This window comes from Schistocerca americana, chromosome 3 (genome assembly GCF_021461395.2).
Source record: "Schistocerca americana isolate TAMUIC-IGC-003095 chromosome 3, iqSchAmer2.1, whole genome shotgun sequence".
Taxonomy (NCBI): Eukaryota; Metazoa; Arthropoda; class Insecta; order Orthoptera; family Acrididae; genus Schistocerca; species Schistocerca americana.
In genome coordinates, this window is record NC_060121.1 from 767,603,015 (window position 1) to 767,625,744 (window position 22,730).

Below are 22,730 nucleotides of genomic sequence, written 5' to 3' on the forward strand. Positions count from 1 at the left end.
TTCTGTCAATATCTGGTGAGTTATTCCGCAGCAGCCTTTTTTTTTTCTTCATCATAACGTTAGGGCTAGAGCTCACGTGTGATTTCTGTCACCGTGACTGTTGTCACTCTTGTCCGATCTGTGGACTGGTTGGTTGATCTGGGGGAAGGGACCGTGGATATAAACGTAGATGCGTGCATTTTAGGATGTGACAGCCCGATGATACTTCTGTCTGCCCATTCGCGAACAAGCACATGACAAAACTATCAACTGCGCTTCTAGGTTTTGATAGCCGTGCGCGCACGGGTGACAATGCAGCAGAGATTTTAGTAAATCTATGAAATGTTTAACAGTTTAATGTAAATTCTGTCAATATCCGGTGAGTTATTCCGCAGCAGCCTTTTTTTTTTCTTCATCATAACGTTAGGGCTAGAGCTCACGTGTGATTTCTGTCACCGTGACTGTTGTCACTCTTGTCCGATCTGTGGACTGGTTGGTTGATCTGGGGGAAGGGACCGTGGATATAAACGTAGATGCGCGCATTTTAGGATGTGACAGCCCGATGATACTTCTGTCTGCCCATTCGCGAACAAGCCCATGACAAAACTATCAACTGCGCTTCTAGGTTTTGATAGCCGTGCGCGCACGGGTGATAATGCAGGAGAGATTTCAGTAAATCTATGAAATGTTAACAGTTTAATGCAAATTCTGTCAATATCTGGTGAGTTATTCCGCAGCAGCCTTTTTTTTTTCTTCATCATAACGTTAGGGCTAGAGCTCACGTGTGATTTCTGTCACCGTGACTGTTGTCACTCTTGTCTGATCTGTGGACTGGTTGGTTGACCTGGGGGAAGGGACCGTGGATATAAACGTAGATGCGCGCATTTTAGGATGTGACAGCCCGATGATACTTCTGTCTGCCCATTCGCGAACAAGCCCATGACAAAACTATCAACTGCGCTTCTAGGTTTTGATAGCCGTGCGCGCACGGGTGACAAAATTGTCACTCTCCGTGCATTCTCCACTCTCCATTTGCTTTCCGACCAACGACAGCGACACGCAAACATGGCATCAACGTCTTCACATCGCTTTACTTCGCAGAAAGTAACTATGCACAAAGCTCTGAAGAAGTGTGAAAAAGACCAGCCCTTTTCGGCAAAAATTTGATGGATCATTCGGACGTAAATATGAAAACTAAAGTATATGAAAAGTCGGTGGAATAATATTTTCAACTACTTATTATCAGCTGGTACAGGCAGCCTCATGTTCGTATTTTTGTGTGTGAATGCCGATAAAACGCGAAGCAATTCATCAAAACTTTCAACACTCATTCGCTCAAAAATAATGGAAAAAAATTGTTGGATGTTGTCGAAGTTTTTGAAACAATGTGTTAAACGTTCCACTTGTAGCCTGCCACACCGAAAGGGGTGCACCCAGAATTATTTTTATAATGCTTTCTTTTACGTATCAAGAGTTCGCAAATAATGACCATCTCTTCAAAATCCATCTCTAGAAATGATGTCTAGATTACAAATAAAGATTAGTCATCCTTCGTAAGCGCACTCCACTTTGACGACGTGAGGTGCCACTGACTTAAACTTGTTTGTTACTGTGGTAAAAATCACGCGTGCGCCCTAGCCATGATCTACGATTATCGGTCTTTCAATTTTTTCCAGTGGTATCATTAATAAACGGTGATATGCAATAGGAAATAATGTTACTTTTAGCCAGCTGAAAACAGTTACTGAAATTCTTTGTATCGTATCTCCCTTGGTTCAATAGACAAATAAATAAAATCAATTTATCTAAATGCTAGCGTAACTAAAAGCTAAAACAATTTCTAGAGTGTTACAGAGCAACAGTAAATGACGAACGAAAAATGGCTTTCACGTAATAACTGGAGGTAGCACTGATTTACACAAGAACAAGAAGAGCATTAGTTTATGCTCGAGTACAATACAACAACCAGTAGACTGTGTGATACGTAGAAGCAACTTGCAAATGTGGACATAAATAAACACTTTGCCAGAATATGATGATTATCAGTATGACTGTCGTCAAAGTGTGTCACCAGACAGTAACCTGAGAACTCTTCATCAAACCAACTGACAGTTATTAAAGCTCTCAAAACTCTCTAGATTTCATTAATTGTTCTGCCTCACATGCGAATTTTATTAACTATAGCCCACTACAGGAACAGTAGATAAATAGAAATTAGAAACATTAACAATTACAAAATTGATCTGAAATCAACCATCACAATAAATCAATTATTATTACAAGTACAGCAATTCCAAGAAAATCCGAATCACATCTTGGAAAATAGCTACAATCTGCAGTGACAACTCTCTAAAGCTAAGACGTCGATTTCAGAACATTTGACGGTAAATAAACACTTAATTGTTATTATCTGCACAGATTGCTATATAGAATGTATTTGCACAAAGAGTATATTTTACTCGACTGGTAACTGCAGCGTATATACCGGGTGATCAAAAAGTCTGTATAAATTTGAAAACATAATAAGTCACGGAATAATGTACATAGAAAGGTACAAATTGACACACATGCTTGGAATGACATGGGGTTTTATTAGAAACAAAAAAATACAAAAGTTCAAAAAATGTGCCCGACAGATGGCGCTTTATCTGATCAGAATAGCAATAATTAGCATAACAAAGTAAGAAAAAGCAAAGATGATGTTCTTTACAGCAAATGCTCAATATGTCCACCATCATTCCTCAACAATAGCTGTAGTCGAGGAATAATGTTGTGAACAGCACTGCAAAGCATGTCCGGAGTTATGGTGAGGCATTGGCGTCGGATGTTGTCTTTGAGCATCCCTAGAGATGTCGGTCGATCACGATACACTTGCGACTTCAGGTAACCTCAGGTAACGGACTGAGGTCTGGGTACCTGGGATGCCAAGTATGACGAAAGTGGTGGCTGAGCACACGATCGTCACCAAACGACGCGCAAGAGATCTTTCACGCGTCTAGCAATATGGGGTGGAGCGCCATCCTGCATAAACATCGTACGTTCCAGCAGGTGTTTATCAGCCAGGTTGGGGATGATGCGATTCTGTAACATATCGGCGTACCTCTTACCCGTCACGGTAGCAGTTATTGATGTCCAGCGCCATCTGTCGAACATTTTGTGAACTTTGTTTTTTTTTCGGTTCTAATAAAACCCCATGTCATTCCAAGCATGTGTGTCAATTTTTACCTGTCTACCTACATTATTCCGTGGTTTATTAAGTTTTCAAATTTATACTGACTTTTTGATCACCCGGTATTTACTGATAAGCAGAAAAAGTGAAATAGGTAATTATAAGTAGAAAGTTTGCCTCTTTTGTAATACGGTATGTGTTTGTTGAACTCTACTAAAAAGGGTCGTAACTACTGTGTCTAGAGCCTAATAAAAAAAATATGGTTCAAATGGCTCTGAGCACTATGGGACTTAACAGCTGTGGTCATCAGTCCCCTAGAACTTAGAACTACTTAAACCTAAGTAACCTAAGGACATCACACACATCCATGCCCGAGGCAGGATTCGAACCTGCGACCGTAGCAGTCGCACGGTTCCGGACTGCGCGCCTAGAACCGCGAGACCACCGCGGCCGAGAGCCTAATCAGTTGCAGCAAAAGGTAAACACTTTAATATATAGTAAGTAGCGTTTGATGAACATACGTTAACTTGACTTTCGTTACCCAGTGCGGGACGTGATTTTGTTGCAGAGAGCAGTCTTAGAGATGATGATCATGATCTCTTGCTCTTCCTATGTCGAACTTCATGCAGCTAACATATGAATAGCCGGTTGTCATAACGTGTATGTTCTAGCGTTTTTATCACTTCTCCATAGAAGTTAGATTTGCTCCAAGGACACTCATTAAACTTGCAGGAACGAGTCTGTTAAGGAAGCGAAAGTCGCGCACATTATAGGAGCAATCCTACGAAATACGACTGCAGCATGTAAGACGTGTCTGTCAGATTTCTGACACGTGATGCAGGGACACTTTCACTGTTTCTTCAGTTTGCTGAGTCGAGTGAGCCACGAGAAGAACCACCGAGTCAGTTTGTAGAGGAGAAACGCCGCCACGACCGCCACAGCCAGTATGAAGCCTATGACGTCGAGCAGCAGCAGCTGCCACCAGTGCAGGTCGAGGGCTGCGCTGCGCAGGTGAGGCGCCCCCTGGTGGCGGATCACGTACTCCACCCACCACACCGCCCTCTCCAGGGACGTGCTCTGGTGCTCCCGGTAGATGGCAGAAAAGCGTTTCATGTTCTCCTGGTAGCTGCAACAGTGAAACGGCATAATTCCAAGACTGACTAGATTTAAAATATTTGATATTTAAGAGCTTAGCGTGATGGATTGCTTCCACCAATAATATACTAACAGGAAAGTGGCACTGTCAATTCCAACAGTCCCGCTGCTTGCGCTGCGCAAAGCATTGTGTCTGCCGGCCAGTTCTCAAGTTGCAAACTTCTCCAGACGCTAAAACTTTGCTGATTTAAAGAAAGAACGTAACTCCCTCCATAATTAAAATAAAGAATTTCAGAATTTTTACATGTATTTGTAGAAGATAGTAGTTTTTTTTAAACGTCAAGTTTTTTAAGTATTAAATATTCCAAAAATTGGGAACTAAAGAAGCAAACACCCAAGCTTATACGTAGCAAATGCAATCCGATATGCAACTTCGGAGTGTCGCCTTGCTGCGATTTGTATTTTGATTAACAACGAAAAAAATATTTCAGGGAGTTCAGTAGCTTTAGAGACACGACGAGACAAGTTTCAATCTGTTTAGAGACACTGACCCTACGACTTACCTTACACAAAAGATTAAGGAAAGGCAAACCTACGTTTCTAGCATTTGTATACTTAGAGAAAGCTTTTGACAATGTTGATTGAAATACTCTCTTTCAAATTCTGAAGGTGGCGGGGGTAAAATACAAGGAGCGAAAGGCTATTTACAATTTGCACAGAAAGCAAATGGCAGTTATAAGAGTCGAGGGGTATGAAAGGGAAGCAGTGGCTGGGAAGGGAGTGAGATAGGGTTGTAGCCTATCCCCGATGTTATTCAATCTGTATATTGAGCAAGCAGTAAAGGAAACAAAAGAAAAGTTCGGAGTAGGTATTAAAATCCATGGAGAAGAAATAAAAACATTGAGGTTCGCCGATGACATTGTAATTCTGTCAGAGACAGCAAAAGACTTGGAAGAGCAGTTGAACGGAATGGACAGTGTCTTGAAAGGAGGCTATAAGAAGAATATCAACAAAAGCAAAACGAGGATAACGGAATGTAGTCGAATTAAGTCGGGTGATGCTGAGGGAATTATATTAGGAAATCAGACACTTAAAATAGTAAAGGAGTTTTGCTATTTGGGGAGCAAAATAACTGATGATGGTCGAAGTAGAGAGGATGTAAAATGTAGACTGGCAATGGCAAGGAAAGCGTTTCTGAAGAGGAAAAATTTGTTAACATCGAGTATAGATTTAAATGTCAGGAAGTCGTTTCTGAAAGTATTCGTATGGAGTGTAGCCATGTATGGAAGTGAAACATGGACGATGAATAGTTTAGACAGGAAGAGAATAGAAGCTTTTGAAATGTGGTGCTGCAGAAGAATGCTGAAGATTAGATGGGTAGATCACGTAACTGAAATATCGTGTGATGAGGGCCTCCCGTCGGGTAGACCGTTCGCCTGGTGCAAGTCTTCCGATTTGACGCCACTTCGGCGACTTGCGCGTCGATGGGGATGAAATGATGGTGATTAGGACAACACAACACCCAGTCCCTGAGCGGAGAAAATCTCCGACCCAGCCGGAAATGGAACCCGGGTCCTTTCGATTGACAGTCTGTTGCGCTGACCACTCAGCTACCGGGGGCGGACATCACATAGTTAATGGGGAGGTATTGAATAGAATTGGGGAGAAGAGGAGTTTGTGGCACAACTTGACAATAAGAAGGGACCGGTTGGTAGGACATGTTCTGAGACATCGAGGGATCACCAATTTAATATTGGAGGGCAGCGTGGAGGATAAAAATCGAAGAGGAAGACCAAGAGATGAATACACTAAGCAGATTCAGAAGGATGTAGGCTGCAGTAGGTACTGGGAGATGAAGAAGCTTGCACAGGATAGAGTAGCATGGAGAGCTGCATCAAACCAGTCTCAGGACTGAAGGCCACAACAACAACAGAGATCTCTGCAGTGCAAAGCCCCATACTCTGGATATGAGCGTAGGCGAGCAGATGCAGAAACCACCCTTGGCAGTGTGCTAGTGGAAGTGGTTTGCCGTTGCCTGCCTCCGATCTGTTATAAAGTGTTAAGTCTGTATCTGTGTCGTGTGCATGAAGTGGAAAAAGGTGCAACCCGGTGGCCAGCACACAGGCTTCCTCTCGAGGAAAGCACCGGGCTTAACATCCCTATCCGACGGACGAATCACCAAGAAGTGTCACATGCCCTCCACTTCATGAGACACTGCGCGGAAGTTTGGAACTGAATCCAGGACTTTGGCTTAAGGACTGTTGAGCAGGAACATTACACCACCACCACTTTTCCCCTTGCCGGGCAAATACTGGAAGTGAAAATTTCATCCACCACCAGGATTGTCACCGCTCTAGTACGCGCCAGCGACCTCGGCTACTCATAGAGATCTATACTATACTTGAATTTCAGTTTTTTACTAGACTTTTGTGAGACATAGAAGCTTTACGGAGATTTTCTGTCGACAATGAGAGGGAAGTGCCGTGGGGGCTGTTTGGACTCGTGACAATTTCTTAACTGTCAACACTAAACATCAGACAACTAATTTAAATCAGACTGTAATTGTTCCAAAAACTATCTTGATCATGTGCTTTTAAGTGCGTTTTGGTGAATAGTTATCTTTGTACTGTGTACAAGTGCAACTACGAAAGGAAATCAACATGCGGTGTACGCCAATATGCAGCGCGGCAGCGTGTATTCCAGTATTGTAACTGAGGAAGAAGTTACATTGTCGTGTACTATGTGCGAAATGTTAATAATGGCATCAGCAATCACAAATCTCAACTGACTGTGAAGTAATGGCAGTGATTCATACACTGTGTGAAGGAAAAAAGGAATCGGTATACTTTCTCGATGAAATGTATACAGTTTATGGAGAGAATGTGAAACATTTATATCGCATGTTTTTGTACGTACAGGATGACGTACGCGATCAGGCAAGGACGAACTTGTTCAAAATTTGAGTGAAAAAACGTAGAGAACATTATCTGAGTCGTGTAGGAAAAGGGAAGAGTAAATGACAAGTTGAAGCTTAGAGTCAGTCCATAACAGTATTTAATTTACAGCAGATATTAACTACATGTTTTCTCCAATGGGAAATCCTGTCTAACATATTCCGAAAAACATTATAAACGTAACTTCTTCCAGTCTTGTTTCATGTACAAGTATCCATATCTATATATCCCGATCGCGTAATTGGTGGTGTACATCTCATGAAAGGAGGTTTCTCTTTCCGAATTCCGTTCTGGTTTAGAGTTTTAACTTGTCACATATATTTCATTCGATCATTTTCCCGAAGCAGCAGCCGACAGATAAGGCTACTGCAAGTTTTGTGCTCTTTTGGGCTCCGACATTTCTTCCAGATGACCGTAACACCCAAGGATGTTTCTGATTACATACGCCGACGAAGGTGATTGTTTTCAATAGTACATTTTGCAAGAAAAGAGACATGTGTTCTGTTCGTTTATGCTGAGTCTACTGAGAGAGCTCACACAAGCTTACAGAAGCTTATGAAGTGTCGACAGACGTTTTCTTAAAAGAAGATGTTGCTCAGTGGTGCAGTTTACAGATTAACACACAATAATCAATTCACCAAAGTACAAGGAAAAATTGAAATGATTTTTTATTACTTAGTCGACATTTATGGTTCAAATGGCTCTGACGACTATGGGACTTAACTTCTGAGGTCATCAGTCCCCTAGAACTTAGAACTAACCTAAGGACATCACACACATCCATACCCGAGGCAGGATTCGAACCTGCGACCGTAGCGGTCGCGTGGTTCCAGACTGTAGCGCCTAGAACCGCTCGGCCACTCCGGCTGGCAGTCGACATTTATATTTCCCTTGTATAGGCACGGGCTGGTTCTTTAATGAAAATGAAAGTAATACAAATATACGTTCTAACGGGACAACTACTTAAGGTGCTCTAATTTCACGTAAATTTATGTTAAGACATAACTTAAGGTTGCATGTGTATATAGTAAAGCTTGATACATACGTTAATGTATTTTTAATAATAACTGACGTTAATTTCCAAATTGCAATCGTGTTAACGTTTCACCTCGTAAGATACAGTGTCAAAAAGCGGGGACGGGTAGTGTGAGGGATTATATACTTCTGTGGAAGGGTAATTTGTATAATGTGACCTCCAGAATACTGCGTGAGCTTCGAGGTTTGATGCAGAGTTCATGTTGTAGTTGGCAGCACAAATTAGTCACCTCCTTCCTAATCGTGCGTGATGTCTTGACGAGGTTCGATGATGGTTGCCAGTTTCTGCGAGGCGGACATCTCTGTCCAATCATTCCTGTTACAGCAACCCGAGCAGCCTTGACAAATTTCCTGCTTACCGCTCCGGACGTTTGGCACAATTTATCGGAGATTTTCATCTGCATTCCCTTCAGAGAGCTCTGTGGACCTACAAAGTCACCATCTACCTGCGTCCGGAATTAGCACGACATATCACCGCCAGCACAGCGAGTCCTCTGCGGCTCTACTCGTCAGCAATCCAGGGACTTATGTTCTAAAACCAGTCTGCCTCGTCTCAGAATTCAAAGAAGGAAAAGATTGAAAGGGGCCAAAATGACCAATGAACAACACGAACTTTTTTGTGGTACGAGAAATCTCCTCCAGTCAGACGGCTGTTCAACATCTGAAATTCGAACGAACGAGTCCCTCGGGCGTGGCTCTAAGAACCAATGCTAACTCTAGGTGCAAACTGAGATGCGTATAACACGTGAGAAGTGACACGATAATACAGCGCGGCGCGCACTTTCCGCACATGTCGCACTTGTACTGCGCATATTGAGCCGCGTACACATTCTTTGCTCGTGCCGATGCGTAAACCATTGCACAGAAACTATTCTGTAAAGAAATTGATTTTTACTTTACCTGTAGCTTTATGTGTTAGCTTCATGGTGAAGAGGCCATTATTTCACGAATGGTCGTACTTATTGTAATTCTCACATTTAACTAAGAGTTAAAGTTTCCGATTAAAAATAGGGGTCGCTATGATTTTGCATTTATTGCGTATTACACGATATGTTGCTGTCTATAAAATTTAACTAAAATAATGAATTTTTCTTCCTCCATTCTCAAGAAAATCGATGTACGTAACACGTTTACTGCCGATCGGACTCGCGAGAGAATGAAATATTCATAACATCCTACGTACCTCTTAAACACATTGAGACATCGAAACGAGATTTTGGCGAATTACAGCACAAATGGAGGACAGTATTACGCCAAACCGTCAACACATAGAACTTCATTATCTACGGCGACGTCGCAGAAGCTATAGTTTTATTTTATTTTTTTCAATCCAGAACTGTAATCTTTTAAGTCATCGACAGCTAGTGAAAAGAGAATTTCCTAGTATGAAAATAAACATGAAATTTCTTCTGTTATGTTACTGCAAACCGACACAATGAGGTTTTTCATAAGCTATTGAACTCCTGGTTGCCAATTGCTTGTTTAACGAGGTACTATGTTTCAGAATTCTGTCGCAATAGCTACTGCAGGGTGCGTTTGTGCAAATTATACTGTGTTTTCACAAAAGAAGCACAATTACACCTGTCAACAAGAGAGATGCAGCCGTTACTCATAAACGATGATACTTCTTCGAATGAGGAAAAGTAAACAATTCACACAAAAATAAACCGCCGATTCTGTTCCAATTTTGGCGGAATCCCAGTAACTAAGTTTTTAATAAGTGAACAACTGAAATGGAAACTTACCGAAGAATTTTCGTTCTGTTCTTCATGTAAGGAATATCAAAATAGTGAAGAGTGTATGCTTCAGGCGGAGTGACGCGCACATTCCAGATGCTGGTTACTCACCTATGGCTTCAGTCCAGAACCGCGCTGCTGCTACGGTCGCAGGTTCGAATCCTGCCTCAGACATGGATGTGTGTGATGTCCTTAGGTTAGTTAGGTTTAGGTAGTTCTAGGTCTAGATGACTGATGACCTCAGGTGTTAAATCCCATAGTGCTTAGAGCCATTTGAACCATTTTTTAGAAGTCATTCCTCGCCAGGTGACGCTGCTATCGCCTGGATTTGATATCGGTAGTAGGTCAGTGGTCATAGTGTTCTGGCTGACAGGTGTATATAGAGAAAAGGAGCGGATCTATCGCACTTCCTTGGGCCAGTGCTGATGATACTTTCGTCTCAGATCAACAATCGCCGTCCAAAACTACGTACTATATTCTACTACTTCAAAAGTTTGCGAGCCACACATATATTTGAGGACCTATTCCGTATGCTCGGACCTCTGTTAACAGTCTGCAGTGCGACACTGTGTCAAACACTTTCCGTAAATCTAGCAATGTAGAATCTGCCGGTTGCTCTGCATTCGTGGCTCGCAGTATATCGACAGAGAAAAGTGAGAGATGAGTTTTTCACGATCGATACTTTCTAAATCCGAGTTGATCTGTGGGTAGAAGCTTTTCTTTATCAAGGAAATTTATCATATTCCAATTTAGAATACACTCAATAATTTTTCTGTAAACTGACTTTGGTGGTTCATGGTGTGGGTCCCTGTTGTCATGTCCTAGTTCATGAACCACGGGCAACGTATGAGTGGCCAAGTAAGTGGTCCTGACAGTCGGGATACCAGTTACTTTGGAATAAGGCTGGGCATCTCGGACATATTCTGAGTCGTGGTCACCTTTGTGCTCAGACGGCAAAGACTACCAAATCCACTGGTTAGTCCCTCAATCATTAGGGGTAAAACTCAGTGGGACCCGGGGCAAGTAAGGCTAGCAACCTGCTTCCCTGGTACTTTAAATATGATGCTGGAAACAATCAGAGCAAAATGCCTCGGACATTTGAAGGTAACGGAGTCCCACCTCTAATTGACAAACCAGGGACTCCTAAGATACGACTCGGCAGACGAATGGTAACGAGATAGGGAGCTGTTAATATCAATGGGGGCTACTAATAAGGTAGAGCTGGCAGAGGCTGCAAGTAAGATGGGGTTGGACGTTTTAGTTGTTGGTGACATTCGGGTAAGGGGTGAGAAACAAGAGGAAGGGGGAGAATACAAGGTCTACCTTTCAGGAGTGAAAGCAGGAATAGCACAATGGGGTGTAGGGCTTAACATCAGGAAAGAAATGAAACCCAGTGTACTTGCAGTAAGATACATAAACAAATGACTAATGTGGATAGATTTGACAGTGTCTAGAAAGAAAATTAGGATTGTGTCAGTATATTCGTATTGTGAAGGGACAGATCAAGATAAGATGGATAGTTTTTATGATGCACTCAGTGATGTAGTTGTTAGAGTAAAGGACAAGGACAGTGTTCTGCTCATGGGTGATTTTAATGCCAGGATTGGAAATCGAACAGAAGGGTATGAAAAGGATATGGGTAAATTTGGAGAGGGTATGGAGGCCAACAGGAACAGGAAAGAACTGTTGGATTTCTGTGCCAGTATGGGCTTAGTAATCACAAACTCCTTTTTTAAACGTAAGAACTATTCAGGGGATTCTTTAATAACAATGATCACTATTTAATCTGGAGTGAAATTGGTATTGTGAGGCCGAAAGTGCAGGAGGTCAGGTCCATATGTAGGAGGATAAGAGTGAAGAAACTTCAGAATAAGGAAATCAGGTACAAGCACATAACAGTGATCTCAGAAAGGTACCAGTTAACTGAATGTGGTCAATTACAGTCATTGGAAAAGGAATGGACAAGGTACAGGGACACAGTACTAGAAGTGGCTAAAGAATGTCTTGGAACAGTAGTGTGTAAAGGTAGGATGAAGCAGACAGCTTGGTGGAATGACACAGTCAAGGCAGCCTGTAAAAGGAAAAAGAAGGCGTATCAAAAATGGCTACATACTAGAACTCAGGTAAACAAAGAAAGTTATGTTGAAGAAAAAAACAAAGCCAAACAGATAATTGCAGCATCTAAGAGGAAATCTTGGGAAGACTCTGGAAACAGGTTGGAGACTTTGGATCAAGCTGTTGGAAAACCATTCTGGAGTATAATTAGCAGTCTTCAGAAGGGAGGTAAGAAGGAAATGATAAGTATTTTGGACAGATCAGGAAAACTGCTGGTGAATCCTGTTGATACCTTGGGCAGATGGAGGGAATATTTTGAAGAGTTGCTCAATGTAGGTGAAAATACGATCAGTAATGTTTCACATTTCGATGTACAATGGGATAGGAATGATGATGGAAATAGGATCACATTTGAGGAAGTTGAGAAAATGTTCAATAGATTTCAATGCAATAAAGCGGCTGGGGTGGATGAAATTAAGTTGGAACTCATCAAATACTGTGGAATGTCAGGTCTTAAATGGCTACACAGGATAATTGAAATGGCCTGGGAGTCGGGACAGGTTCCATCAGACTGGATGAAAGCAGTAATCACACCAGTCTTTAAACATGGAAACAGAAAAGACTGTAACAACTACAGAGGTATCTCTTTAAGCAGCATTGTGGGTAAAATCTTCTCAGGTATTGTTGAAAGGAAAGTGCGAGTATTAGTTGAGGACCAATTGGATGAAAATCAGTGTGGGTTTAGGCCCCTTAGAGGTTGTCAGGACCAGATCTTTAGCTTTCGGCAAATAATGGGGAAGTGTTAAGAGTGAACAGGGAATTGTATCTATGCTTTATAGATCTAGAAAAGGCATATGACCGGGTTCCTGGGAGGAAGTTATTGTTTGTTTTACGAGATTATGGAATAGGAGGCAAACTTTTGCAAGAAATTAAAGGTCTTTACATAGATAGCCAGGCAGCAGTTACAGGATAAATTGAGTTCATGGTTCAGAGTAGTTTCAGGGGTAAGACAAGGTTGCAACCTGTCTCCACTGTTGTTCATATTATTTATGGATCATATGTTGAAAACAATAGACTGCCCGGGTGAGATTATGATATGTGAACACAAAATAAGGAGTCTCGCATATGTGGATGACTTAGTTGTGATGGCAGATTCGACTGAAAGTTTGCAAAGTAATATTTCAGAGTTAGATCAGACTATGGTATGAAGATTAGCATCTCCAAAACGAAAGTAATGTCAGTGGGAAAGAGATATAAACAGATTGAGTGCCAAATAGGAGGAACAAAGTTAGAACAGGTGGACAGTTTCAAGTACTTAGGATGCATATTCTCACAGGATGGCAACATAGTGAAAGAACTGGAAGCGAGGTGTAGCAAAGCTAATGCAGTGAGTGCTCAGCTACGATCTACTCTTTTCTGCAAGAAGGAAGTCAGTACCAAGACTAAGTTACCTGTGCCCCGTTCAATCTTTCGACCCACTTTGTTGTATGGGAGCGAAAGCTGGGTGGATTCAGGTTACCTTATCAATAAGGTTGAGGTTACAGATATGAAAGTAGCTAGGATGATTGCAGGTACTAGTAGATGGGAACAATGGCAGGAGGGTGTCCACAATGAGGAAATCAAAGAAAAACTCGGAATGAACTCTATAGATATAGCAGTCAGGGCGAACAGGCTTAGATGGTGGGGTCATGTTACACTCATGGGAGAAGCAAGGTTATCCAAGAGACTCGTAGGTTCAGCAGTAGAGGGTAGGAGGAGTTGCGGTAGACCAAGGAGAAGGTACCTGGATTCATTTAAGAATGATTTTGAAGTAATAGGATTAACATCAGAAGAGGCACCAATGTTAGCACTGAATAACGGATCATGGAGGAATTTTATAAGGGGGACTATGCTCCAGACTGAACGCTGAAAGGTATAATCAGTCTTAAATGATGATGATGATGATGACTCACTTTAACGGTATTAGTCTGTAATATCGTGTGCCCGTTTTTCTTATACATGGGAGTCATCTGCACTTTTTTTTCAGTCGCTTGGGGTTTACCACTGAGGAAGAGATTCACGATAAATAGAAGCTAATTATGGAGCTAAGGGCGAAGAATTCTCTGTGAAACAGATTGGGATTCCACCCTGACTACTTACTTGTTTTCAACTCTTTCTATTAGTCCGTTTACTTATTATTATTTGCCAAAAACTACATTTCGGTATGATAAGCCGTACATGAAATATGAGTGGTCTCGTGACTCCTCATGCTACGAGGTGTTTTTTTTAAAGTAAGTAAGATTTTGAAATTAAAAAAAGACGTGGTAAGAAACGGTATCTCAATAATTTTATTTTTACATATCTACTTTTCTACATAATTTCTGTCAATATTGAGGCACTTGTCATAACGTTGTACCAGTTTTTGAATACCCTCCTCATAGAAGTCTGCCACCTGACTTGTAAACCACTGCATCACCACTGTTTTGACTTTGTCATCATCTTGAAGACGCTGACTGCCCAGGTGTTTCTTCAAGTGTAGGAACATATGGTAGTCACTGGGCACAAGATCAGAGCTGTACAGAGGATGATCTATAGTTTCCCATCGAAAAGATCTGATGAGATCTTTGGTCTGATTCGCCACATGCAGACGGGCATTGTCTTGCAGCAAAACGATGCCCTTGCTCAACTTGCCATGTCTTTTGTTCTGAACTGAACGGCGCAGATTGTGCAATGTCTTACAGTAAGCTGCTGCATTGATTGTCTCATTACGAAGCAGAAATTCCACAAGCAATACTCCTTTTCTGTCCCAAAAAACTGTGCACATGATTTTGTGGGCAGAAATTGTTTGCTTAAACTTCACTTTTTTGGTTGAATCTGAATGCCGCCATTCCATGGACTGTTGCTTTGATTCTGGCGTGACGTAGGCCACCCATGTTTCATCGCTCGTAACAATTTGTCTTAAGAAATCATCACCATCATTGTGGTACCGCTCAAGGAAAGACAATGCACTGTCTAAACGTTTAGTTTTGTGCACAGGCGTCAACATTTTCGGTACCCAACGTGCGCACAATTTTCGGTAATTCAAGTGCTCGGTCACAGTGCCATACTAAACACTACGAGAAACATTAGGAAAGTCATCCTGCAAGGAGGAAATTGTAAAGCATCTGTTTTCTCTCTCCTTATTGTCCACTTCCTGCACCAAACTTTCATTAACGACCGAAGGACGCCCACTCCGTTGTTCATCATGCACATTTGTGCGGCCATCTTTAAATGCTCTTACCCACTTTCTTACCATTCCATCACTCATAATGTTTTCTCCGTAAACTGCACAGATCTCACGATGAATATCGATTGCTTTTAGGCGTTTAGAACTAAGAAATCTTATAACAGTCCGTACTTCACAGTCGGCGGGACTCACGGTTATCGGAGGCATCAAACACTCAGTACACTACATAAACGAGGAAGAATCAGTCTGTAATGGCGTCAGTGAGTAGACAACAGGTTTAGGTACCCAGTGCGCATGCGCAGAGCGCCGACCGCAGCGCTGCGACCGCGGTGTGGCAAAACGGTACTTTCGTGAAATCTTCTCGGGTGATCAGCCGAGTAAAGGCGTCGTCTTCTCGCAACGTTTCGAAGGGTTTCGTACCCATCATCTTCAAGCGAAGATGGGTACGAAACCCTTCGAAACGTTGCGAGAAAACGACGCCTTTACTCGGCTGATCACCCGAGAAGATTTCACGAATGGAATACGCCGAGAAAGTCTCAAATCACATAAAACGGTACTTATTTAAAAAAACACGCCTCGTATATTATGCACGGTGCGAGGACGCGATGTATTGGCTCGAAATAACCAGTTCGCCGCGACGGCGGGCAGTGGCCGCAGCGCCAGATACGCGCTCTGTATGGCGAGCACCGTGCAGCGGCCCGGTCGACGGTGGAGGTCATTGTCAGGACAGGCCTTTAGGCCCCAACGCCAGTACTGGGCACATAATCGACGTTACCAGACGAGATGTGCACACCGCGAAACCTGCTCCTATCAGTACTCTTGAATTATGCGTGGAGCTCTGTGGGGATGTGGAAATTCGCAGTAATAATTACATTCGGATAAAAGTTAACGGACATTGTTAATGATACAATACGAACTACATTAGTATACTCTCGCCGCGAGAAGTGGCCGTGCGGTTAGAGGCGCCATGTCACGGATTGCGCGGCCCCTCTCGCAGGAGATTCGAGTCCTCCCTCGGGCATGGGTGTGTGTGTTGTTCTTAGCATAAGTTAGTTTAAGTAGTGTGTAAGTCTAGGGACCGATGACCTCAGCAGTTTGCTCCATTACGAATTCACACACATTTGAACTATTTTAGTACAATCTCAGACTCAAAAAAAGACACCACAAAGGAATTATCTGAATGGAACGGAAATCGGTAGCTGTGATGTACATGTACAGACAAGCAACAGTTTCAGAAAAGTTTGATAATTTATTCAATAGAAAGAGCTTAACAAATTGAGCAAGTCAACAACACATTGCTCCACCTCTTGCGCTTATGTAAGCACTTATTCGCCTCGATATTGTTTGATAGAGTTGCTGGATGTCCGTCTGATAGATATGCGCCAAATTCTGTCCAATCGACGTGTAAGATCGTCAAAATCCCGAGATGGTTGGAGGGGCCTACCCATAACACTCCAAACGTTCTCAATTGAAGAGGGATCCGGCGACCTTGCTGGCCAAGGCAGGGTTTGGGAAACATGAAGGCTAGTAGTAGAAACTTCCGCTGTGTGCGGGCGGGCATTATTTTGCTAAATTCCGAGATAGTTTGAGGGGCCTGCCCATAACGCTCCAAACTTTCTCAGTTGAGAGAGATCTGGCGAGCTTGCTGGCCAAGGTAGAGTTTGAAAATCACGAAGGCAAGCAGAACGTTTGGAGCATTATGGCAGGAGCCTCCAATCAGCTTGGGATTTGGACGATCTAACGCGCCAGTTGATCATAATATGATACGATTTCCCTCAAGAGGACATCCAACAACTCTATCAGTCACCGGCAAGCTGAATAACAGCTTGCATAAGGGTCAGAGGTGGACCAACGCGTTATTGCTTTGTACACATGTAATATCTATTTGTCTGTATATGTACATCACATCCACCGATTTCCGTCCCATTCGGATAATTCCTTCGTGAAGTCTCTTTTTTTTGTGTGTCTTAGAGTGTAATTTTTTTAGATCACTATTATTGCATGTTCGGGGTGGAGTGCCACTATGTTGACTGTAATACATAGTGTGCTGGGCATGGTTGACGCGTTGTTGATATCTGCAAAGAATAAAGATGACGATATAGTTTCCTTCTTTTTTTCCTCACAGTTACAAATAAATCCTATTCCACCGTTCCAACAGCTGTCGTGTCATTCCTACTTGTTTTGCGGTAACAGCTGTGCCTTATGCCACTACCGAAAGCTGCGACAAAGCGACATGAAGGCGGTTGTAGGACACTCCATCGTTTGGAACTTTCGTTTCTGTCCTGACTTCATTTGTTGCTTCACATATGACGAAAATAAAGTACAGTTTAAAATCAGTGAATCTCTCAAAATTTTTCTTAAATATATTTACAAGTGCCAATTGTTTATTGCATTGAGAAGAGTAGCACGACAGATGGCTGTAACCTTTGGAACTATCAAGAAAATGAAATGCTATGTTGTATTAAAATGTTGTCATGATCGGGCTCTACGTTTTTACGAAAACTCAGGTCAAGTGCAAGCCTGCTCTCAGAGCTCAGGCATACAGATCGGATTAAATTTATTGACAAAAGTTATCATCCACAAGTTCAGATGTGCATGCGAATAAAACACTTGCGGATGCTGTTAAGGGACTTATGATTGCGGATAAGGGACTTCGCAATGAAGGGCGTGTACTGTTTTCCTTACCCGACCTCGAGTTCTGGGTGACAGATGAGTGGTCATAGATTGCGATACGTCCGTAACGCGTCTCGTTGAGTCCATGCCCGGTGCATTATCGACTTCATTAGAGGGTAAATGGGTGCTGCACGCTACTAGATCATCATCATCATCATCATGTTGGACCGTTTCCAGCCTCTAGCAGGGCCTGTATGGAACATAGGTCTCTCCATCGTCTTCTGTCTTGCCACCATCTCTCTGTCTTCACCTTGGTCCAGTCTTCTCCTTTCTTCTGGACGTATTCCTCTACTCCTTTAAGCCATATGTCTCCCGGTCATCCTCTTGGTCTCTGTCCTTACAGTTTCATCTCGTGTATCCTCTTGGGTATCCTCTTCTTCTTCATTCTCTTAACGTGTCCATACCATCTCAGCCCTGATTTCTTTATCTCCTCCTGTAGTGGTTCCATTTTCATGAACTCTCTGATCCTCTTATTTCTAACCTGTTTATGTCATTCCATTACTGTTTCTCAAGAATTTCATCTCACTAGCTTGTACTTTGCTTTTCTCTCTTCCTTTCATAACCCAGGTTTCTGATGCATATGTCAGGATCGGGACATAGTATGACCGGTATATAACCTTTTTACTGATTTGGGGTACACCCTTGCTCCATATCAGGCTTCTGACACTCTTCCGCCATGCTTATGCTTTTCTCTCCCGCTCGTTTATTTCTCTGTCGTTTTTTCCATCTTCCTGTACCAGGCTTCCTAGGTACTTGAAACTCTCACTCTTACTTATGCTAAATTTCGTCCCATATTCTTGTACTGTTCGCTCCCATACATCCAACTGCTCTTGGACTTCCTCCTCCTTATTCCCCCAAATCATCAGATCATCTGCAAACATGCTACTAGATACGTATATCTAATTCAGCTGATTAGGCCAGAATTCACTTCATGGAACACGTTGTGACTTACCTCGGATCTTCCAGAATTTTCCGCAGGGCGTCCAACATAGAATCCTTAGTAATGGCCCAGAAATCTATTTTGACTCCAATTCCTGATCTGAGAATTTTTGCTACGTTGTACTGCTGATCTCCAAAGAAGGGAACTCCGACGAGAGGGACGCCGTAGTATGAAGCCTCGTTGAAACTTTGAAGTCCACCCTGAGTGATGAACAAGCGGATGTTTGGGTGAGCTGCAATAGAATTTCGAAGAAGCATGTGCCAGTGGTACAGGATTCATAATAGAAAATCTCAAAACTCCAGGCAAAAATGTTTAACTACTTATTAAACTGAAAGAATCCAGTCTGTTCTTATTCGTGATGTATTGTTGTTGTTGTGGTCTTCAGTCCTGAGACTGGTTTGATGCAGCCCTCCATGCTACTCTATCCTGTGCAAGCTTCTTCATCTCCCAGTACCTACTGCAACCTACATCCTTTTGAATCTGCTTAGTGTATTCATCTCTTGGTCTTCCTCTACGATTTTTACCCTTCAAGCTGCCCTCCAATGCTAAATTTGTGATCCCTTGATGCCTCAAAACATGTCCTACCAACCGATCCCTTCTTCTAGTCAAGTTGTGCCACAAACTTCTCTTGTCCCCAATCCTATTCAATACCTCCTCATTAGTTACGTGATCTACCCACCTTATCTTCAGCATTCTTCTGTAGCACCACATTTCGAAAGCTTCTATTCTCTTCTTGTCCAAACTGGTTATCGTCCATGTTTCACTTCCATACATGGCTACACTCCATACAAATACTATCAGAAACCACTTACTGACACTTAAACCTATACTCGATGTTAACAAATTTCTCTTCTTCAGAAACGATTTCCTTGCTATTGCCAGTCTACATTTTATATCCTCTCTACTTCGACCATCATCAGTTATTTTGCTCCCTAAATAGCAAAACTCCTTTACTATTTTAAGTGTCTCATTTCCTAATCTAATCCCCTCAGCATCACCCGATTTAATTTGACTACATTCCACTATCCTCGTTTTGCTTTTGTTGATGTTCATCTTATATCCTCCTTTCAAGACACTGTCCATTCCGTTCAACTGCTCTTCCAAGTCGTTTGCTGTCTCTGACAGGATTACAATGTCATCGGCGAACCTCAAAGTTTTTACGTCTTCTCCATGAATTTTAATACCTACTCCGAATTTTTCTTTTGTTTCCTTTACTGCTTGCTCAATATACAGATTGAATAACATCGGGGAGAGGCTACAACCCTGTCTCACTCCTTTCCCAATCACTGCTTCCCTTTCATGCCCCTCGACTGTTATAACTGCCATCTGGTTTCTGTACAAATTGTAAATAGCCTTTCGCTCCATGTATTTTACCCCTGCCACCTTCAGAAATTGAAAGAGAGTATTCCAGTTAACGTTGTCAAAAGCTTTCTCTAAGTCTACAAATGCTAGAAACGTAGTTTTGCCTTTTCTTAATCTTTCTTCTAAGAAAAGTCGTAAGGTTAGTATTGCCTCCAAACTGATCTTCCCCGAGGTCCGCTTCTACCAGTTTTTCCATTCGTCTGTAAAGATTTCGTGATAAGCATATAAATATCGGGAGTTTCATAAAGCACCTAGATTTAAAATACTCGTATTTTTTGTGGCAAGAAGTCAGCAACACTGTCACTAACATTTTGAACTGTAGACTTTTTTGTGGCCCCTAATAAAGAAGTGTACTGGGAGCGGTAAATGCAAGCTCCTAGACTGCCTCACTGTAAGAAATGGCGCGCAGGGAAAAAGTGTTGGCTCTTGTGTGTAGAAGAAAGACATAAGATTCAGAAGAGCTAACCTGTCTGCCTCGCACACAACTGTCGAATGCTTTAATCGAAATTGTTTAATACGTAGTCATGTTCAGTAATGTACACGAAGCTGAAGTCAAAAAATGTATTAAACGATGACTGCCACTGTGCAACACTACTAGCTGATCTTAGTGGATAGCACCAAGTGGAGTACACCCAGTTTCAAAGAAGCAGTGCTGGGGAACAGAATATTCAAGAGTCCGCCAATAACATATATGTTAACGTTCATTCGTAACAGTGGAGAAATATAAAATTGCTCAACGCATGTGAGCAAAACCACAGTAAACGAAAGAAAACGATTACATGAAAACTGTTACATAATTTCGGGCTTCGCGAATCGTCGAATGATTCAGATAACGAAATTTGAAGAAGCAGGTGTCACGAACGACAAAGGCCCATAAACCTTCCTGATTATCAGTTTGGTTTCAGATGTCATGATGGGTGACTGTGTTGTATGAATGCCAAAGAAATCGATTCGTCACTGCTCTTAACAGTTGCATTTATGATGTCAACTGGTATCTATAACCTGGCGGAAGATCTCCAATTTCACGTCAGCATAGCCTAGTTAAGAAAATAATTGCAGCCATTCACAGGCAACCTATCGACTGTACATGTTCATTAAAAAAGACGGGATAAATTCCATGTGTCAGCCCCTCCTGAAACAGTAACTGAATTTAAATTACTTACGTATGGTCGTATTTACAGGGGTTGGTCAAAACAGCTTGAATAATTGATAGAAATACAAAATGTTTATGAGGAGGCTGTTGATCCTCTTTTGGAATGAATAACATCTTTTATTCTGTGTGATACGAACAACTCATGCACATGCTCCGAGGCATACATACTCTGCTGATTAAATAAATATTCTTGGATGAGGAAATAAAGTGTCCACTTTGTACTCCAAAATGACTCAGGAACATTCAGTTATAATCATATCAGTGGATTGACGGAGCCACACAACGCGCTTTATTTCGTTATCGTGTGAACTAAATAAGTCTAGGACAGTTCCAGCTACGAGAATGACAGCATTATTCTCTTGAAGTACAGGTAGTTCACTGAGGACCAAAATTTGCTGCGTTGAATTAAGAGGGGCCTCAGTTTTATTTCCATAACCCCAATCTGTCACCAGGTCATGCAGACCAAGAAAGTCACTGTGCGGTTTCACACCTTACAACATCACTGAATCACCGACATGTTTCTCATTAAGAGGTGACAATCAATATAATAGGCATTCTCCAAAAGTAAATATGTCCACTGGTTGGATATATTGTGGGCGACGATTCATCTTACCAGATGACATTCTCTCATTAATGTCGTGTTCAATTTGTACCCTCTCGATACCAATTTCGAAGTTTTTTCAAGGTAAAATATTGTGTAATTTATGTTTTTGAAACAGCCATTCTACTGTGAATGTTTGTGACACGTAGCTTACGCCACATAGCGCATGATGAATTCAGTCGCGATAACAACTGAAATGAATGCACATCTACAGGCAGTTTTATTTGGAACGCTTCTGTTTTGCAGTTTCTGACCGTAATTCGCTTCAAGTTTTGGTCATATTTGTGCTTGCAGGCAGCAGCTCTCTAGTATGGACAACCTCCCCTGAGGTGGTCTACAATATCGGAATCTGTTGTCTGTTGACATTTGCTCCACTAGTATAAAGGTAACATTTGCTGGGATTAAAAAGGGTTTACTAAAACTTGTCTGAGCTCGACAGCATAAAATACAATTGGTGCTAGGAAACTAGCGGCGAGAGGAAGAGGAATGTTCGTTCTTCTTCTGCTTAACTCTCGGAATAGCAGCGATTATACGCTGCCAGTCATGATCGGTAAAAATAGGCAAGCGGTTTATAAGGTCCAAGTCCCTCTTAGGAATGACGGCGGTCAGATTTGCAATTGCCCAGCCGAAATCATAAGACTTATGAGGTAGGGGTGGTTTAGGAACATTGGAGGCGGTAAAAGGGTACGGGGTGTTGAGATGCGCAAACGTCTTGTCACGCAATGATTTTGCGACCATCTTCAGCAGTTCTGGCGCAGTGACCTCTGTCTCTG

At 42.1% G+C, this 22,730-nt stretch overlaps 1 protein-coding gene across 1 annotated transcript in view; it reads right to left on the reverse strand.

The window, feature by feature from the left end:
• Positions 1 to 3,997: 3,997 nt before the first annotated feature.
• The window catches only part of LOC124606384 (UDP-glycosyltransferase UGT5-like), a 61,036-nt gene continuing 42,303 nt past the window's right edge, over positions 3,998 to 22,730 (reverse strand). Inside the window, exons 5-6 of the mRNA XM_047138365.1 lie at positions 18,854 to 19,073; positions 3,998 to 4,274 (exon numbers count right to left, since the gene is read on the reverse strand). Coding sequence (XP_046994321.1) covers positions 3,998 to 4,274; positions 18,854 to 19,073 — 497 coding nt within the window. The remainder of the gene's footprint in view (positions 4,275 to 18,853; positions 19,074 to 22,730) is intronic.